The sequence below is a fragment of the Cryptotermes secundus genome, unplaced genomic scaffold (assembly GCF_002891405.2).
Source record: "Cryptotermes secundus unplaced genomic scaffold, Csec_1.0 scaffold2516, whole genome shotgun sequence".
NCBI lineage: Eukaryota > Metazoa > Arthropoda > Insecta > Blattodea > Kalotermitidae > Cryptotermes > Cryptotermes secundus.
Window position 1 is genome coordinate 177,629 of NW_019721805.1, and position 19,242 is coordinate 196,870.

Below are 19,242 nucleotides of genomic sequence, written 5' to 3' on the forward strand. Positions count from 1 at the left end.
GGGTGAGACTGAGTCCACTATTTGGCCTATTCTACCAGCCCTGGATGGTAGAGGATGAGCGTGGAGCAGTCGGTGGAATGAGAATCGGCAGGGGAAACTGCTCCAGTGCCACTCTGTCCACCACATAACCTGATCTTCACTGAAACCCGGCGACTAACCGGCACTACACGTGTTAGTGTACTCACCAGACGGCGGAATGGTGCGGGGTGCTGTGCTGCAGGGGCGGGTGAGATGGAGTGGTGGCGGCAGATGCAGCCAGGGACTGTCTGGACTCTGGTCTAGTGACACACTGCGGCACTTCGCCGGCCGAGCTGACAGCAGCGTTCACCTGCTGCTGCTGTGGGGTTGCGAACCTGCGGCTGCTGCCACAACACAACGACATTGTGGAGCCCTGTGGGTCCAGCGCCTCGAGCACCCCACTGCAACTCCTCCTCTGGGGCGGCTGCTGCTGCTGCGGGTGGTGGTGGCTGCTACCGGCGACACTCACCGTGCTGTTGCTTGCACCATCAACACTTCCACACAAAGGGTTTTCAATTCCCAGCTCACAACTATTTAAGCTACCACAGCGCGGCAATATGGCTGACGGCGGTGGTGTAGGAGTTGACACGTGCCTCCCACCGCTAGCACCAACGTATTCGATAACGGGCACGTTCGCTGCGGAAGTTGCTACGTTATTACCGGAAGCGGAAGGCGACTGTGCTGCCAGCCGCTGAGACACAACGCTACAGGGGGGCGTCCGTCCGCGATGAGGCAACAATGGCGAAGGTGACGTCATGTATTCACGAGTACTACCTGCTCCGCCTCCACTAACACTTGCAGCCGGCGCTGCTGCTGAAGACGCCGATGACGAGGACGAGGACGACGAACTCGCTCCAACTGCGACGCCACTCGAGGTTCCTGCAGCCAGCATCACAACACCGGAAGCTGCTCCGCTGCCCGAACCGGAAGCCGAGGGAGTGTTGCACGCAGATCCACTGCCCGGACTTCCTGCCGAAGACAGGACGTAGGGAGGGTCCGCTGAAGGGCCGTAGTGACTGGGTGAAGGGCAGCACCGGATATGGCCTCTGTTCGGTGAGGGTACCACATGGGGGTGGTAGTTGAGCGAGCGGTGGTGTGGTGCGGGGGGCAGAGCCCGCTGGTGGTGATAGTGAGGGTGGTACTGGTGGTGCGGGTGGTATGACGACGGGTGGGGTAGCCGGTAATGGTGGTGATAGCCCAGATCGCGGCGCATGTAAGGGTCTCCTGGGCCGCCTGGTGTGGCTGATGAAGGTGGGGGCAGGTACCGTTCACCGGGAGCCGGTGCCGAGGGCGGAAGGTATCGCTCGACCGGTGCGGGCAGGTACCTGTCTCCAGGTGCAGGCAAGTATCGGTCTCCAGGACTGGAAGTCGCCAGATATCTGTCGCCCGTCGAGGAACTTTGGTGGTAACGGTCGCTTGATGGAAGATAGCGCTCGCCAAGTGCTGGAGCTGGTGGAGGGATGTAACGATCCCCCTGGGGTGGCGTTGGGGCTGGTATGTACCGTTCTCCAGCCCCGGGCGGTGGTGTTGGACCAGGGGGCGGGTACTGGTGGGGGTGGTGCAGCAGCAGTCGTTCCCGCCGCCCATAGTCCTCGTCAGGAGCTGTCATCCTGCTGCTCCTGAGCTGCCCAGTGTCAGGACATCTGCAACAGCCATTCAGGGCAAGACTGTCTTAAGGCCACTCACAATGCGACATGTTGCAGAATACACACACTGCCGCTGGTACTGCGTAATCGTCACCTTCCAAACAAAAACATTTGCAATTCCGCATTAACATATAGACCCTAATCAGAAAATAAAGATTTCAGTGTCATTAGCCATGAACAAGAAACCTCCAGTGACTGACGTCACAGCGTTTAGTTTTCTGCAGTGGATTTACTCAAGGACGCTCAGCATCGAGACTGAGCAGCGTCGAATGGAAGGACAGTGGACAGATGGGCAGATCGTGACATGTGCCTCGGAGGAGCTGAGGAAAACCACTGAAACCTCAGTCACGATGGTCAGTGTCCCGGCCAAGAGCCTGTTCGTTTGATGATGGTGATGCAGTGACGTTTGTTAAAAAGGGACCGACGTTTCGAAGAAGCCACCTGAAGATGGAGGTTATTTCGAAACATCGGCATTAGTTTACCAGACTACACGGCGTCATATCTCAGAAGTCAGTAGTCTCCACACTTACCGCAGTGAGAACTTGGAATCTCCCGCGTTTATATTCGAGCACTCGTGACCACAAAATCGAAAAGCTTCCCTATCTACTGCGAGAGAGAGAGAGAGAGATGTTGGGAGGAAAGGCAAGGGCGTGGAGGGCTTGGGCCGGAGGGGACGAAGCGAACAGGTGGAGTTGGCAGCCGAGGCACCTCCTGATTTATCGCGAGACCATCCCTGCAACAACCGTAGCCAAGTGAGCATCCAAACCACGGCCTCCACTTGCCCCCCTGCAGCTTCTGCAGACCCACACGAGTACAACCAACACTTCACGCCATTTTATCTAAGTGACATGTCAAAGTCAGCTCCTTCCTCTGTGCGAGAAGAACGCAGTTTATGGTACATGTAGTAACCGCCACGTTAAAAACTATATCGACGAAAAACGAACGAACTTCGTAGCAATGTGTCGGCTGGTTCACAGGTCTGGAGATACAAGTTCGAACCTCGGCTTCAGAACTAGCAATTCAGGTTGTCACCCTTGCAGCATAATCGTGTGACCTCCGTACTCACTAAACGAACTCATCACTTGATGCAGTGTCGACATACACACACACATCACATGTGTGACTAAGCTATGAAGATGTATGATGGAGTGAAGGACAGCTCTAGCCATTCTCAACCTTTAAACCTGTATGGCAACTATACTGTCATGTCTATGGGTGGCTATAGACGGGGAAGGGCTCAATTACTGACGACTTATACACACACAACTCGTAACTAGAAGTAATTATAACAGCCTCAGTGGTATACACATTCTAAAGAATCACTGTAACTGCAGCATACACAAGGTCTTCTATGTCTTCAGTCGTTTCCTTGTAACGGATCCTAACAATGTCCTCTGCTTACGCCCTGTCTGGCAAATGAACTCCCAGACTGGCAGCCACCTCCTCCTATTCTTCTCTGCACTGACTGTTTCCTACGATTTTCACAATAAACAGCATTGGCCTTTGTAATGCAGACGCAGTGTGTTTACTGCGAGGTAGGCAACGAGTCCTTCTTCAGACTTCAACAGTGTTAACCTGATGTTGCAGCACAGCATGTCATGACCATATTGCAGACGGTGGCTTCAGATCTGATTAGAACACCGGACAGCTCGCAGCAAGCCAGCCAAGTGCGGCAGAACATTGCTTGTTTATGGAGCACATCCCTGATTCAGACCGAATGGCGTTCTGTCTGTCTGTCTGTCTGTCTGTGTGAGACGGCTGTTTCCACCAGAATCCGCCCTTCCCTCCCACCGCCATCTTGTACCGAAGCAGCAGGAAGGAATGAGGCAGACACTCCACAGGGACGCATACAGCCGTCCCCATGTGTCACAACAGGACACAATTTCATAAGCGCAGACCCATGCAGCAGCTGTCACCTCGCGTAAGGATTCCGACGAACACGGGGCGTGTGGCGTGTAGCACGCAACACCACTAGCAGGAAACCCTGAGGGGATAAAACTACTAGGGATACGTAAGCGGAGATGGAAGGGTAATATTAAAACGGATCCTAAACAGACCTGCATAAAATAATGGCGTGACACTTAGCATAGGTTCCAGTGGCGGGCTGTTGTCACCATGGTAACGAATGTGGATAACGGTCCATCTGCAGACCTCTACCCTGTACATTTCCTCGGAAATGTTGGTACCTATCTACCAAATTACACGGCGTCACATCACAAGGTGGCGAACCTTCGGGGCCGATAATTTCTTGCACAGCTATGGAACACAGTTCATTCCGTTATTTGGGGCTCATAATCTGGTTTGGTTCCATCATCGCCTGTGCCCGAACAGCAAGCAAATCCCAATGCTAATGCATGGAGCCATTGCCGCCAGTGAAGCAAGGTTCTGCAACTGGCGCTGCCCACAGGTGCAGCGGGTTGCGTTTCGGAACAGCTGGGTGCATGCAGAGTCACTCCAGGGGCAAGTGTGTACCCGGTTCCCAGAGAACGGTTAACTGTGGCAGATGTCTCGAATTCTCCCCGTCCGTCCGTCTGTGCGTACGGAGAGTCTGCCCCAGGTTCACAGTCCAAGCTCAGTCTACAATGATACGCAAGGCCCACAGCTACACTGCTGCATGTTTGCTACTTTGTTTCGAGTTGAAACTCTAGTGCCATTTTCAAAATATATAATTTCCTTTCGCTGATATCGATTTAAAATCGAGTAACATATATCGAATTAGAGTATGACACTTCTCACAAAGGCTAATGAAATCTGTTGGATGGTCACATAACGGAAGGCGTGTTCAGCTGGACGCACTGACAGTGAACTGTCCCTTCTGTAATAGCACGCCACTGGTCACGTCCGTACAAGCTACTCTGTCGCGGCAAGGGGGGTCTCACCCACCCCCCCCCTCAGGACGTGTAATTCCGTCGTGACAAGGGGCCAACTTGACATGAAACTAATTCCGTACATAAAGTACAGCCCTTCAAAAGCTGGCAATTGCTAAGCTAGCCCAAATTCCGTCTTTTACGGGACTCAAAGATTCATGATCACTCACAGAATCCCATTCTGAGCCACACTCCGGCCTATCACATCTACATGTAGGTCTTCCAAGTAGTCTCTTTCCGACCTACTAGACATGATATTAATCACCGCAAATCAATACTTCCCGAAGAAGACTGGTCCTCCCGCGAGAGCGATTGCGTCAGGCTGTAAATTGGCGGGATCTGCGGGATACGAACCCAGAACACGAATGGCACGTTCAGTACCAGGTTTAGCTGCGTAGCCCGAACGGAACTGCAACAGGAAAGGTAAAGATGTCACCGTTTACTGCGCCACGAAGGCAGGAGTATGGGAGAGGGGGAAGTATAGATCCACGCATTCTTGACCTTGGCACTAGTTGGAGATGAGCAGTCAGCTTCAGGCCGCGGTCGCTTTATCCTCGATAGCCATTGGATATGAGACTGGGTGGGCTTGAAAACAGGTCTGGACGACGTGGAGATCTTTGCTGCACTCGACAGTCCAGCCCGTAGCAGAGCCCCAAGTCCGACTCTTTAACACAACACGAGGCTGGGCAGCTGGGCGTCAAGACGCCGTGTAGATTGTTCTGATGTGAATCGAACCGCGGACGTTTGCCAACGTTTCGGAGAAACCTGTTGCCTCCATCTTCAGGGTAGAAGTATAGGCAGCGCGGGGAAAGGAGAACAGTACTGAGAAGGTTACGAAATTTCACCAGAAGTTTGATATAACAGCAAGTGGCAGGAGACGCGAGAATTGCGTGGCGAGCTCCACGATTTCTAACCTACTGCTCACAACACATTACGATGATGACGTGTGCGGGACATGTAGCACGCAAGAAACAGATCGGAAAGATGCAATATCTTGGTCAGAAACCAAGAACTATAATATTATAATTGATCTTCAAGAAACTGCGTGTGACTGTGCGCGCTGGATTCATCTGGCTCAAGACAGCGATCAGTGGCGGGCCTTCGGATTCTATGCATGGCGGAGAATTTCTTGAACATGTGAGCGATGATCAGCTTCTCAAAGAGCTAGTTCCACGAACTGGCTCACGACAAATTAAGACTGAGATCCCCTGTAGCACTTATCGGAAGTGCACAGGAGGCTTCAACTGGCAAGCACAGCCACAGTAACAACAACCATTAATTCTCCCCGTGCGAAATCACAGCAATCACTCTCCTACAGCTTCAACTTCCTCTCCCCTTCGATTCCATTTCGATTCTTCCTCCGAGCTAGACACAGGATTAATTCTGTTCGCTGCTGTCTCCCACCCTCCACATGGCCAGCCACCCCGAAGAATACAGTAAAGTACAGTAGAACTTGGTTATAACGTCATCAAAGGGTCCTAAAAATAGTGTCGTTATAAACGAATGTCGTTGTAACCGAAATGGGCACTTCCACAGTAGCCTTATGTTAGTCACGTAAAAATCTACCAAAAACTGAGTTAAAATGTTGCATTTTTTAGTGAAATACGTAGTTAAATACAGACTAACGTAACATTAACGTGGAATTGCCCAAATGTGTAATATCAAAGATATATTACAGCGCTTTTCACTGACAATACACACAATATTTCACGAATCACGTTAACTTTCTCTTCAAAGCTTAAAACTTTCCTTTTCATTGCCATGTTTTCGCTACTGCACTTCTCTGGGTTTAGGCAGGAACACTATAGGGTAAGTAGACAATGTGAGGTCCTGTTAGACGAGATTCTAGGAAAGAAATGCAGTTAACAACCTGCCGCGTCCTCTTGCACTATTCACGCAGTCCCACCCCACACCCTTGTTTTCGCATAAAACCCACGCTCCTCTTGCAGCCCGCAGTCGTATTCTTCCAGGACAGTCACGTCAGCAAGTAGAGAAAGTGAGGGTGGGCAGACACATCGAACTTTCCCACGATATCAGAGAAATTCAGGAATGAAAATGACGTTACATACGAGGTTGATGCATTTGTGCATGTCGTACTAAGCAAGGTATAAAAACAGTTGCTTTATGAGGAATTAGTTCGTACCATTGAATATTTGACGCAATAGACAAGGTGTCGCAAAAACCGATGTTGCTATAACCAAGTTTTACTGTAGTATGAGTTGGGGGAAGACTGGAGCACCCCGACGCAGTGTCCAAGCCTGGCACAGGGATGTGCTGAGCTGAGAACCGGGGTTCCCGCAAGGGGGAACCTTCTGTTCCGGAGCAGGTAGCTAAGTCCTTTGAAACTTCGGTACATACACATCAAATTACACGGCGTCACACCCAAAAGCCATAACTTTATTCTCCGAAACGTCGGTGGATTACTACAGGGCTTCACGACTCCAACTCGTGCATGGCAGATCTCTTCAACCAACAGATGTGATTCAGACGGACGCAATGGTCCGGCCCACCGCCGTTCGGGTTGCATATCTCCATTCTGCTCCGATGTGCAGTTCGCAATTTTATGCTTCGTGGCCTGGAACGAAGAAGCATTTTCCTTGCTAACTAGTCCTTATGCTTGTGCCTGTCCCCCATATTCCGAGTCATCAAGTTTGTTCAGTTGCAGACTTGAACCGCTGTGCGGCGCGGGCGAAGTGTTTGTTTTGTTCTGCAGAACACACAAGTTTGTCTTGTGGGCCGCTTACGACGCGGGGGGTGGGGGGGAGGTGCCAGATGATCAGACCACTGAGCCGCTTCTTTACGGCTCCCTCGCCCTTAAACCCTTCCAGAAAAGACCAACAGGAAGGCCAAGAATGCTCTCTGCTCCTTCGTTGTCACACACGAGCAACTCCGTGTTCAGAAGCTGGCACAGAAATCCCCCTTCCTGAAAGTTTGTGGCCGAGCCCACAAAAGCTCACCAGCAGACTCTATGCTGAATCACCAATTTGTTTCTTAATTATGTACTGGTGTTTTCGGTAGCATCGAATGATGGGGCGACGCTGAGAAGAACATTGACGGAAGGCGCCGTGGCCTAATTTGAAGTACATCTCGGTATTTGTCTGGGATGGAACACGAAACGTGGATTACGATAACCAGTCTCCGGGCAGAGATTTGAACTCGGGACCTGCCTGTGTTCCGACCCCGACATTCGGTGTCACAATATAAGTGCGGGATGCCACGAAGCTACGGTTGCAAAACGTTCCACAATTTCTGTCAACTTGTCTAACGAACGGTGTAATAATGTCTCAGGCGCTAACTTGCGCTCGGCGGTTTGTATTGTTGTATTATACGTGCATGTCAGCCTACAGAGACACGGCATTACAAAAAGAATGAAACAAACTGTGAAATGCTATGACGTTTCATGTCCGGAGCACGCCTCTATCGATCGCTAGACTTCAGCTGTGTCTCCATTCACCAACTTAACACCGCCTGCACCTTGCCTGATTACGGAGCGGAGGTCTAGGCACGCCTGTCTCTCTCGCTCCCTCGGATATCGCGGGATACCCCATTTAACGGAACTACGAGAGCCGACGACAGGGCGATTAAGAAATATGGGGAAGTACGTAGTACACGGAGAAAAATTTGTCTACCACAAATCCCATATGACCTGACCCAGGCTCGAACCCGAGCTGCCGCTGTGAGAAGCCAGTCACTTACTGCCCGAGCTATGGCGCGGTCTACCAAGAGATATAAAGACACACATGACATTCAGGGGCGGGCTGTGAATAGAGATTTGAAAATATCTGTTATTAAAACCGCAGAGACAACCTGAATGACATTGGTCATTGCAAGTTCTAACTCACAGCCTGACCAGCTTAGTCCACTCCTGTTAGCGCCGTATAAAAAAGGGGCACAGCAACTAGAAACGAACAAATGCGCGCGTTCCGATTGACTAGGCACCCCACCCCACCTCCCGAAAATGTTACATAGACACACACAATGTTAGCGGAAAATCGTACATCGCAGATTCCAGAGCGTGAAAATAAAAAAGAACACAAAGGGCTTCCTTTTCGGTTCATTTCAATACAAAAATTTGATACCCTTTTGAGCTTTCAGCCAGCAGACAATGAATTTGTTTGTAGAGTTCCCACAGACCCTAATTGCACGTGTATGTATCAAGGATGGGCTGATATGGCTGCCATTGTTCTGTTTGCACGGGCTCACACTGATTTCATTTACCATCATTCTCTTGTTTGAAAGAAACGCAACACACACAATAATCCAGTAATTAATATATAATTAATTTTAGTCAGAACTCCGGAAATAATTTAGTATTACATTCAATTGAAATTACGTTCCTGATTTGATTATCAGGCTATTTGTTGCATTGCGATGACGGCAAGCCCGCGTCATAACACTGAAAGTATTCTGACGTGAGTCCCAAATCCTGGATCATCAGCAACTCATTACATGACGTTTGGAGGTCTCAAGAGGAAGTCTGATATTACATTGATATCACTTCAGTGCGCCTTCAGCCTCCCTTACAAACACAACAAAAATAGTGAATATCTTTGCGGTATGAATGGTTTGCGCCTGTTTGTCTTCCTTCGTTAGAATGCAAGCTCGCGTCAGTAAACGGCGGACGCGACCAGAACAGGCAAGTTCTCGCTAAAGCGAGCGAGAAGTAAACAAAAATGATAATTACTCGGGAAAAAGCGAACATTCTGCGCATAATGAGGAACTGGACGACCTGTCCTCTTCGCCAAATGCCATCAGCTCGACCTTATACGGCTGATGACGTGAGGCATCAACGAAGTCGTTTACAAACTGACAGCAGTTCAGCTGGTCAAGTCTGCGCCTTTACTGAGCCCGAAAGTTCACTGTTCGCAATTCTGAGCCACATAAATCCAGCCGCATTGGATCAAGATCGATTTCAATATTATCTTATAATCTATGGCGTCTATGCGTGCTACATGCCCCGACGAATGTGGATAGATCTGAAAATGTTCCGGTTTCACATGATTTTCCTTTAGAGCAAAGATCCGTCTGAATAAAACCAGGAGTCTCCAATCCCTCGCTAACGCGCACATGTGAACTGCTCGTCAGGATAACACTGGATTTTGTTTTAAATCCGTTTGACGGAGAGAGACACACTCTTACGCCAGTGAATATCAAATTTGCACTTCATTTCCCATCACACGCACTGGAAAACTGTTTCCTTCTCATGACACCATCAATTTCCACAGAAAGTGCTCACCAACAAAAATACACTGCGTTAGTCAAGTGAAGTGAGAAATTAATTATTTTTGTACCCACTCTTTCCCTGCCACTCAATAGTTTAATTAAAGGTTTTTAAATCGTCGCCGGATATCCGGTCGCACTCGCTGTATGGCAGCTACTAATGCCGTGCAACTCATGTTTCATGAAAAAAACTGAAATTGCATGCGGCGCCAACAACTGGCAGAGGTCTCTGTCCTCAGCGAGGGTGGAGCTCCTCACGGTGGAGATTCGCAACAGGCAGTGTGCTAGATGGTTTCGGAGGAGCCTGCTGCTTCCACTTGCCTCCGGAGTTTTGTTAACCACCCGCCAGGCTACATGCAGTCGCAGGCCAGAGGACAGACCGATCAAGTTACCCTGCGAAATGTGGCTTGTGGTCTTCTTAACGACGCTGTCAGCACATCGGCCAGTTGAGCGTCGGATGATAAGCCGGAAAGGACGTGGAACAAGCGGACGTGGCCTACTTAGAGGCACTATAACCGGCATTTAGCTGGAAGCAGTGAGGAGAGCGAAGAATGCTTCAGTCGCAGCAATCTGTATCTCGTTGGGGATTCGAACCGGGCAGCTCTCGGATGAAAGCCAACTGACTCCCTCGGTCACAGCAGAATGACGTCATATCAACAGTGCGTAGCTCAGCGGCTTTTTCGAGACCACAAGCTTCACCAAACGAGATGGACGGGACATGTTGCACGCATGGCAGAGATGAAACAGAAACAGAAGCGCTAAAATATCTGTGACTCCGCAGGCCAGCCACTTCCCTCGACTTGCCTCCTTTGCGGACGTTACCTCTTTCATTCTGATTAATAGTCTAACATGGCGATCGTAACTTGTCTGACGCTCTGCAGCGCTGCCACGCACTTTCTGAACATTCTGAACAATTCCCGAAGACTTGGCAGTGGCTGTCCAAGCTGTTCTCATTTATGTCACTCATTGCACCCAGAAATGTTTCAATTCTAAGAATCTTCGTGTAATTCAGTAATTTTGTATGAGTCGCACGAGTAACGCAGCGTTTTCCAATAGTTTCTATTGTGAGAGGGGCGTGCGGGGACTTTCGAGCTCTGGGAACCGACGAAACCGAGAGAACAGATGAATAATTCCTAGGTTCAGTTCCCTTGGGCGTCCATTGCGGCACTGACGAATAATTTAAAACTTCGGAGAGAACAGTTGAAGGCGTACAGCCAGCTCAGTGCACACAAGTATTGCGTATGCCCCAAGACAAGATCGAATTCAGCAAAAGGGGCACAAGTCTGGCATGCAAATTATTATCTATGATCGTTTTATAGACCCAAAGACAATGAATACAAACCGGTTCATTAGCTGTGTAAGGAAATTTGATGTAGTATTTCTACTGTTGTTTTTTATATTGCAACTTAGTGCTTTGTCGGGCATAACAACGTCAAGACCAATGACGACTGCAAAATGGGGGGGGGGGAAAGCGTTTGGAAAATATGTGTACTGGAATAGTATGCAAATATATGAACATGAAGGATTTTGTGGAGATATTCGAACCTCACCATTAAAACCGGTGCATTTCCCCCACAGAGTGCATTCATGTGTTCCATATGAGTCTCACAATAAACAGAGTTCAACGGTTGGTCTTTGTCATGGACACGCAATGTGTTTAGTAGGAAATAAACTTGTAAATCTTGCTTATAAGAACATCAGGCACCAACGGTTAATAAACACACCCTTTACCAAACAGTTTTCGACTTGATGTATAATTATGTAACTAGCCAGGTCTACAAGCAAAGCGTCATATTGTTCCCAAACCAATTTTCAAAATGTCCACTTACACTATAATGTTAACAAATTCAGATTATGTCGCGTTAGCATGGTCAATAGAACGACATTTCGAGCCCTGACAATTATGCAAATTAACTACTTCCTTACCGAAACTCTTTGTGTCTGCAAAATGATTTGCCCAAAGGGGATGAGAGATATTCAGATCGCTGCAACACTGTGTTCTTCTGAGAGACAGTTAATTAAAATTTTAATTTGAAGACTCAGTAACTGGATAGGATTAGCCTTCCACTCACAGCGCAGAGAGCTGTGGCCCAACAGGTATCCTTCGCCAATTAAGTACACCATACCGAGAAATACGCCATTGATTGGACATGGCCCTTTTAAACAACTACTTTCAAATTTCTTGCGAACAATAACCCTCCGCCGTGCAGCGCACAGATGCACACTCCGTGGCCCTAATTCACTCTGTACTGCTATGGTTCTCAAAGGGGAGGAGAAATCTAAACTGAAAGACCATTAAGGAAGGAAGATAAAAAGACAGGAAAGAAGCAGGACACATTTTTAAGTCAATTCCGAGCCTCGAATGGAACTTCTGCTTGTTTATCTGTGCGAAAGGGAATACGTGAGAAAGAGATGGAGGAACCAAGAAACACAGGAAGGAAAGAGAGAAGTGATAAAACGGTACGAGGGTTGGGCACTCTGCTCTCTGCCGTCTTCCAGCTTCAAGTTTGTACTCTGGCAGGGAGACGGGGAACGTACGCAGAGGCAAACTTTTTCAATTTACTGAGTTCATCACAGTATAACCAATTCTTGAGCACAAATTCATCACTGGATCTCTATCAATATCTCATATTTGCCAAAAAAAATATATATCCTTCCCATCTCAAAGTTTCGACCTCTTGCAATTACACATAGACTTGCGTAGTTCATGACTTTCCTCAGACGTCAGCGTCTTTACAAAGCCGACGTCCCGAATTCAGTCTAATTCTAACGTCTTCCTGAATGCAAGCGACAAGCCTTTCTGTTGTACCCGTGGGCGTCTGTGGGGGGGGGGGGGCAGACAAGCCTGGCATTTGTCCCCACCCGCATTCTTGAACAAATGGAAAGACAAGGAAATATGCACAATATTAATACCAAAAATTAATAGCGTTTTTAAAATGTTTTTCCTTCCGCCTTCAACATTCTAGGCCAGTGGTTCGCAGACTGGGTGTCACTGACCGTGTTTCTTTGCAACCAATTCAGTAGCCAGCAGCTGCACCATCATGGCGCTGCCCGTCTGTACGACTGACCCATGCGCAGTGCGCAGCAAGCCTACTGTGCCTTCGGCGCGTTTCTGGCGACAGGAGAAGAAGGTTTCTGTTGCTATGTCTAGTACAGAGCCATGCACAAATCTGTAAAGAGGACGAGGTAATCGAGATCAATAATTCGCACCTTACAACACATCACAGTTCTATCGGTCTATCGTGTGTATCTTGTACAGGCGCATGCGCAGATGCATGGCTCTTTTAAGGACCTGTGTCACGGGCAAGACAGAAAACTGAAACACCATATCGCCTGATTGTTTCCTATATGGCGAGTCACTGCTTGCAGAAGCAATACGACAGGGAGCGGAGCGGGTTTTGAACGAAATAATTCAGATGTGGAACTGCACTCGAAACTAATGGCCACAATCATGAATGTGAAAGGACAGGTTCTCGGTCTGGGAACCTTAAGTTCCACACTGAGATAAGATGGCTCTCCGAGCTCACAGTCCTCGTTACCTACTGAAGGAAGAACAAGAATTTTGTGAACTTCTGCAGTATGAGACTTGGTGTAGGATCCCAACTCGCCGAACTGACAAATCTCAATGTTTAAACGAGGAAAACCCTTATCATGCAAGACAGAAGCGAACTGCATACAAAACTGCGATAGCAGAAGAGACAGCCGTAGGAAGAGACGTTTCTGAGAAGTGCTCAGACAGTACATAAAGATATGACAGGCTATATTTGCGAACACAGGAGGAAAACATTCATCATTACACCCCAAATTCATCTGTTGACCATTCTGACTGGATAAGAGACGCATTTGTTGATTCTAAACAAGAAATAAAGGACATTCTTACAGCGAGCTGAAATGCGCAATGATTGTGCGCTGAGATCACTTTCACTGGATTCCGTCTGGATGCTGCTAATTGACATACAGAAGCCAGTGAACTTGGAGTTCCATTGCAGCTTTCTGCAACGGATTGGTACGAATTCGGGTTATATCAATATTGAAATTTAAAACAGGTAACAACGAAAGTTGCCCCAGAATTACAGAAACAAGCAGATGTCACCAGCCCTCTGCTTCACATTAAATTAATGTCTTGACTGGCTTCATGTCATTTACTATTTTCTACTGTTTAATGAAAGTTAAAAATGCATAAGTCCCTGTAATTGTGCACACGCCAACAGCTCCACTAGTCTTGACCTCGGCACTAACAGCAAGAGAGTGGTCAGTTTGTCCCTGAGGAAAGAGCCATTGGATAGGCCCCACAGCCGGTATGGACGCCGTGCAGCAGAGAAAAATATTTCTCCCTTGCCGGGAATCGAATCAGGGCCGTCTAGCCAGCAACCAGTCGCTATACCAAGCGAGATATGATACGAACATCTCTGTACTAGAAGGATTGCCCGGAAACATAAAGCACGGTTTGAGGACTACTGCTCCAGGGCGATGAGTCGTGACACGGTTTTCCTCACGAAACATATCACCAATCAACACCTGCAAAGGCTGCGTTACCATCTGTTGGTGCGTCTGAAAGGGGGACATATAGAGGGCGCTTTCTGCCTTCCCTCGCCAGACAGCGAGAGACACGACCCAATAAAATCTGCTCCATACTTTTTTGCCTCACGACAGAGACAATGACAGCTTCCGAAGCGTTGCGTTTCTTTAATCGAAACGAGGAGGTAGAAAAGGGCGGAAATATTTGCCAACTGAAACTGTGAGCACAGCTGGCTGGCCACGCTGCTTGTATTGATTGCGAGCGAACCTGTAAGGCAAAGCAAGGTCCCATCATAACTTATTTACCCTTGCGTATGAAATATTTGTGACGAAAATGAAAGCAGTAGGTAAGACACAGCCTTTGCGTGAGCAACTCTGGCAGCACGCACGCCCTCTCAATGCGGCTGTTATAGCCGACACGCAACTGCTCACAATGCAGTAAGGAACTACCTGCAGATGAGTCCTTCTTGAGGTGCTACCCGTCGCTCATCTACTCAAGAGATTCTTTCATTTTGGGGAACCCGAAGGTTCAGTACCGTGTTCAGAAAGACCATCCCACTGGACCGTAGCTTGAGCTAGGCAAATATAGTCCACGCTCTTCCCGTTTTAATATTATCACCTTCTCTACGCCTAGGTTTTCTTAATGTACAACCTCCGGTCAGAAACCCACGTGAATTTATAACTTCTGAGAAAAAGGCAACCCGTAATTAAGCAGACGAGCCACAAACGTGAGATGGACACGGTATGTAGCACGCATAGAGAGACGCCACATGTATGTATGCGCACACTTTGGGCCGGAAACCCGAGAGGCACAAGCACAGATAAGAAGAAATACTACGATGGACCTTAAAAGCAAGGCCGGGAATTTCCCCAACAAGTGACCCCACGGAGTTAGCACGGACAGCCTGACGCCTTCATTCGCTGTGTTATAACGAAATTCAAGGAACAGTCGGCATCTGAGCAGAAGCAAATTTCCGGAAAACTGTAACACAGAACCTAAAGATCCCGGAGGGAATTACAGTTGGGGCCAAAAGCCTCCATCTTCAGGCAGAGCGCACGGCGTCACGGCCCATAATGCAACAATCTAAACAGAATTTGAGGTTCTCACACCGCTGAACGCAGTGTAGTCCGCTGAGAGTCAACCGACGTTTCGGAGGAATATATCACCACCATCTTCAAGGTTGAATAGCAACAAAAACAAGAAACTAGCATGAAACGGAAGCAAGCAACCGGGACAGCTCCCTTCAAACAGCGTTTCAGTTCACCACTCGCCGCCAGTATTTTCTCAACACGACGAGGATGTGAAGTCCGAACAGGGCTGACTGACGGGTCCTCCTGCGTCTGCCTAGGCAAAGTGCGGTGGAAATTATTCACGTGTGGAAGCACGCCTCTGACATATAGGATGATGCAGCGACACTGTGACTTGGCAGCCTGACGGTGGGGCCCGCCCTGTCCTGCGTTCAGTTCGGGGAACGCCGGGCACCCATCTGCTTCTTCTTCTGCAGATATAGATTATGCCTCAGCCTGTTTCGACTTCTAAAGGAAACGTAATTTTCAAGGTAAAAACGTAAAGATTAAAATACACCAAATTATAATTTTATCCGATATTGTGTATGGGTGTCGAACTTAGACTGTCATGGTAGAACAAGCAAACAGACGAAGGGTTTGGGGAGCGAGGAGGGCAAACGTGACAGTACACTGCGGGCCTCCATAATTGACACCACGCCTGGGGTACAGCAGGCATAGGACAGAGATGAGAAATGCCTACAACATTTTGCTGGGGAATCCTCAAGTGAAGCGATTACTTGTGAAACCAAGTATAAATGCAAGGAAAATATTAATATCGATCTTAGAGAAATAGTGTGGGAGAGTATAGACTGGTTTCAACTGGCTCAGGAGAGGGTACGAAGTGGGGGCGGGGGTTCTTATGAACACGGTGAGGTACATTCGGGTTACACAAAAGGCCAGGTGATCGACTACCGACTACTCATGAGAGACCCGGCTCCAGGGAATCTGCACACATCCCACACCCGACACGAGTCTAGGAAGATTTACGCTGGCGTTTTTGTAACAACTGACATCACAGTATTCTTTCTACGTTCCCTCCGAGCCGCAGAGAGGCTGAGGTCAGCAGCTGAACTCTTCAGCACGTGCCCAGTGGCACTTACAGGACGCCAGACGAAGCGGTTCTCTTCGCTTTCAACTCAGCCAAGTGCACCTGGCACATCGGCATTTTTGTGTTGCGTACGGTTCTTTTTTTTTATTGCTAGTGGGTGGGACTAAGTCCCTTGTACTGCGGCCACTTCTGGTCTCTTGTACCAGCCCCAGATGATAGGTGAAGGTGATTGTGGAGCAATTGGTGGAATGAAGATTGGCAGGGGAAACTGAAGTACTCGGAGAAAACCCGCCCCAGCGCCACTTTGTCCACCACAAGTCCCACTTGACCAGACCCGGGATCGAACCCGGGCCGCCGCGGTGGGAAGCCAGCGACTAACCGCATGAGCTATGGCACGGCCTTCGTACGATGCTTACTCACAGAAGACACGGATTTGTGTCTCGACTATAAAACTCAACCAGTCAAATTCTGTGTTGATATGTACACGTACTAGTTTCTTGTGGGACTCATATGGAACACACGCACAGTGCGGACGGAACGTCCTTAATCAGATACGCCAAAGAAGTAAAAGGGAATATGAACACTGAAAAGCAAACTGCAATAAGAGTCTGAGGATGACGCTCCCAGCATCGGCCCTACGTCGCGGCCGGTGGATCCGGGGCAGTTGGCAGAACGGAAACTGGCACGAGAAATCGCATCCCTCCACAAATAACACATAACCTGAACTGGGATCGACTAACCGCCTCAACTATGAACACACTGCTTCGATTTACAGGAGCTAGACTGCCCTGGCCTTTGTCAGCAGAGGCTCTACCAACTGACTGTAATGCGTCAGCATCCCCCCTAAAGCAGCTGCAACCCTGAGGCCTGCACTCAACTTGCATTTGTTACTGGCACCCTGGTCACGTGACGACATGGCTTAGCATATCTGGAGGTCGCGAGGCCCTCCCTAGCGGGGCAGAGGCCCCCCCACTGACAGTTTACTGTCACTATGTTTCATTTATTTAAAGCTTATTTAACGACTGCCTGGACCACAAGTCGCTTACATCTGACAATGGAAGTACACAGACATTCCGACATGCACCGTTTTGGAGAAAAAATCTCCAGTGACCACTGCAACACGTCAACATCTGGCCACATCTGGACTTAGCTTCAGATATGACCTCTCGAGTCTTGTCTAACACGCGTGATACACGTCAGTAATGGGACGCCTGCCCCCCGAGAGCGTGACGCACGTCCGCATCGTCATAATGTATTACATGGAAACACGTTGCAGGTAGATCCGCTGATGAATGACAGATGATTTTACAGAGTCATTAATCAATCGTAATTGTACGCGATATGCAGAAGGCTGTTGGGGCACACAAAGGGAACCGCGAAGAATGCAATGCAGTACATCAAGTCATTGTCACGCGGCAATTAATCTCGACACAGATCTGCGTCATGAGACAATGCAAACCGGTCGCTCAGCCACACAACGACGCGACTGGGGCAGCATGCCTTCAACATTCACCATAGATGGCTTCATAACTGCGTCACGAATGTGAAAATAGCGTCAGGGCGTCTAAACACGTGGACACAAACTTAGCAACACATGGTAGGTGAACCCATCCCTGTAACAGGCCGTAGAGGCCCATAAAGTTGTGAGACGTCGAGGCGCCAACATTTTCATTAGACAATCGGCTCACAGATGGCGGTGATGCTGTTAGCCTTACACGCCGGCCGCCCTTTACCCCCAGCAAGGTTCCTGGTACTAATTTCTGTAAGAGGCTGAGTCGACCCCAGGGCCATAGGGCGGCTGGAAGGAATAAGTCAATTAGAAAATCCAATGACCTCATCGGGAACAGAACCCGAGACTTTCCGGCTTGTAGGATAGTGCCCCAACCAAGTACACTACCACGTGCCCCTCTGCAAATGAAATTCAGACGACCCCCCCCCCCAAAAAATAGTCTGCACAGAGCAGAAAACCTGGGCTCAAACTTCCAAGCACATGTAACACTTCTCAGCATCACTGAATTACATAGCAGTTGCTGCTTAATTTGAGAACGGAACGAAACCACATGATACGCGGGAAATATCAATTTTCTAGTCTCGTTGCCAGGCGACCATAACAGGTTTTCGCTGCACCGCAGTTTCGTTGCTTGGCGACCGTTTACACTGGCGGCAGTAATATGGCAAGTAGGCCCATTCAGAGAGGCCTGTCGCAAAACTTCATTACATGCACTGCATGACGCGTCAGGCTAAACACGTTCTTTCCGTTACCAAATAAATGGACAACTATGAAGAAATCCGTCATGTTTCACGGTACTAGTCCAGAATTTTCTGGATCCTGACGGCAAAGCCATGAAAGGATTGAGTACGTCAAGGGTTCGCAGTGCTACCAAAGCAACAAAGTAAATGCACTCTGTATGTGGAGGACAACGTGACGCTTAGACATCGCTAGTGGGGAAACTTTTCGAAAGGCTTCTGATTGGTCTGTCGGGTTTACTGGCATTTTGAACTTGGTCCAGTAATTGAGGTTAGCTTTCTATTTTAACTAACCCCAGATATCAGGTTGTGTTGTTCAGAATACCGGACGATGGACAAAGTCCGAAAACCCAGCAATCCTGAGGGCCACCAGAAAGTTTTAGAATTTTCTGACTGACCCAGTTGGGTAGGACCCAGCTTCCGAAACTGTGGGCACGTGATGATACTGTCAGTATCTCAACTGTCTCGTCCAATGGCGGGATAAGGATAAACGTCAGTCAGGACAGCCGGTGGCCTGACCGAGATTCGAACCCAGCAATTCCTCAATAGGATTGTGGAGCGTTACCGCTAAGCCAACCCGCTTGATATTGCCTATGTCACATATCCTCCC

At 48.8% G+C, this 19,242-nt stretch overlaps 1 protein-coding gene across 4 annotated transcripts in view; it reads right to left on the reverse strand.

Moving 5' to 3' along the window:
• The window catches only part of LOC111861229 (inactive rhomboid protein 1), a 118,339-nt gene that overhangs the window by 68,759 nt on the left and 30,338 nt on the right, over positions 1-19,242 (reverse strand). For 3 of the 4 annotated variants that reach the window (XM_023845625.2, XM_023845624.2, XM_023845627.2), the window contains one exon: positions 186-1,661. In XM_023845625.2, the coding sequence (XP_023701393.1) occupies positions 186-1,627 (1,442 nt within the window). In that variant the 5' untranslated portion in view covers positions 1,628-1,661. Of the gene's footprint in view, positions 1-185; positions 1,662-9,767; positions 9,810-19,242 lie in introns of those variants that run through there. The other variant, XM_023845626.2, reaches the window with a different exon arrangement.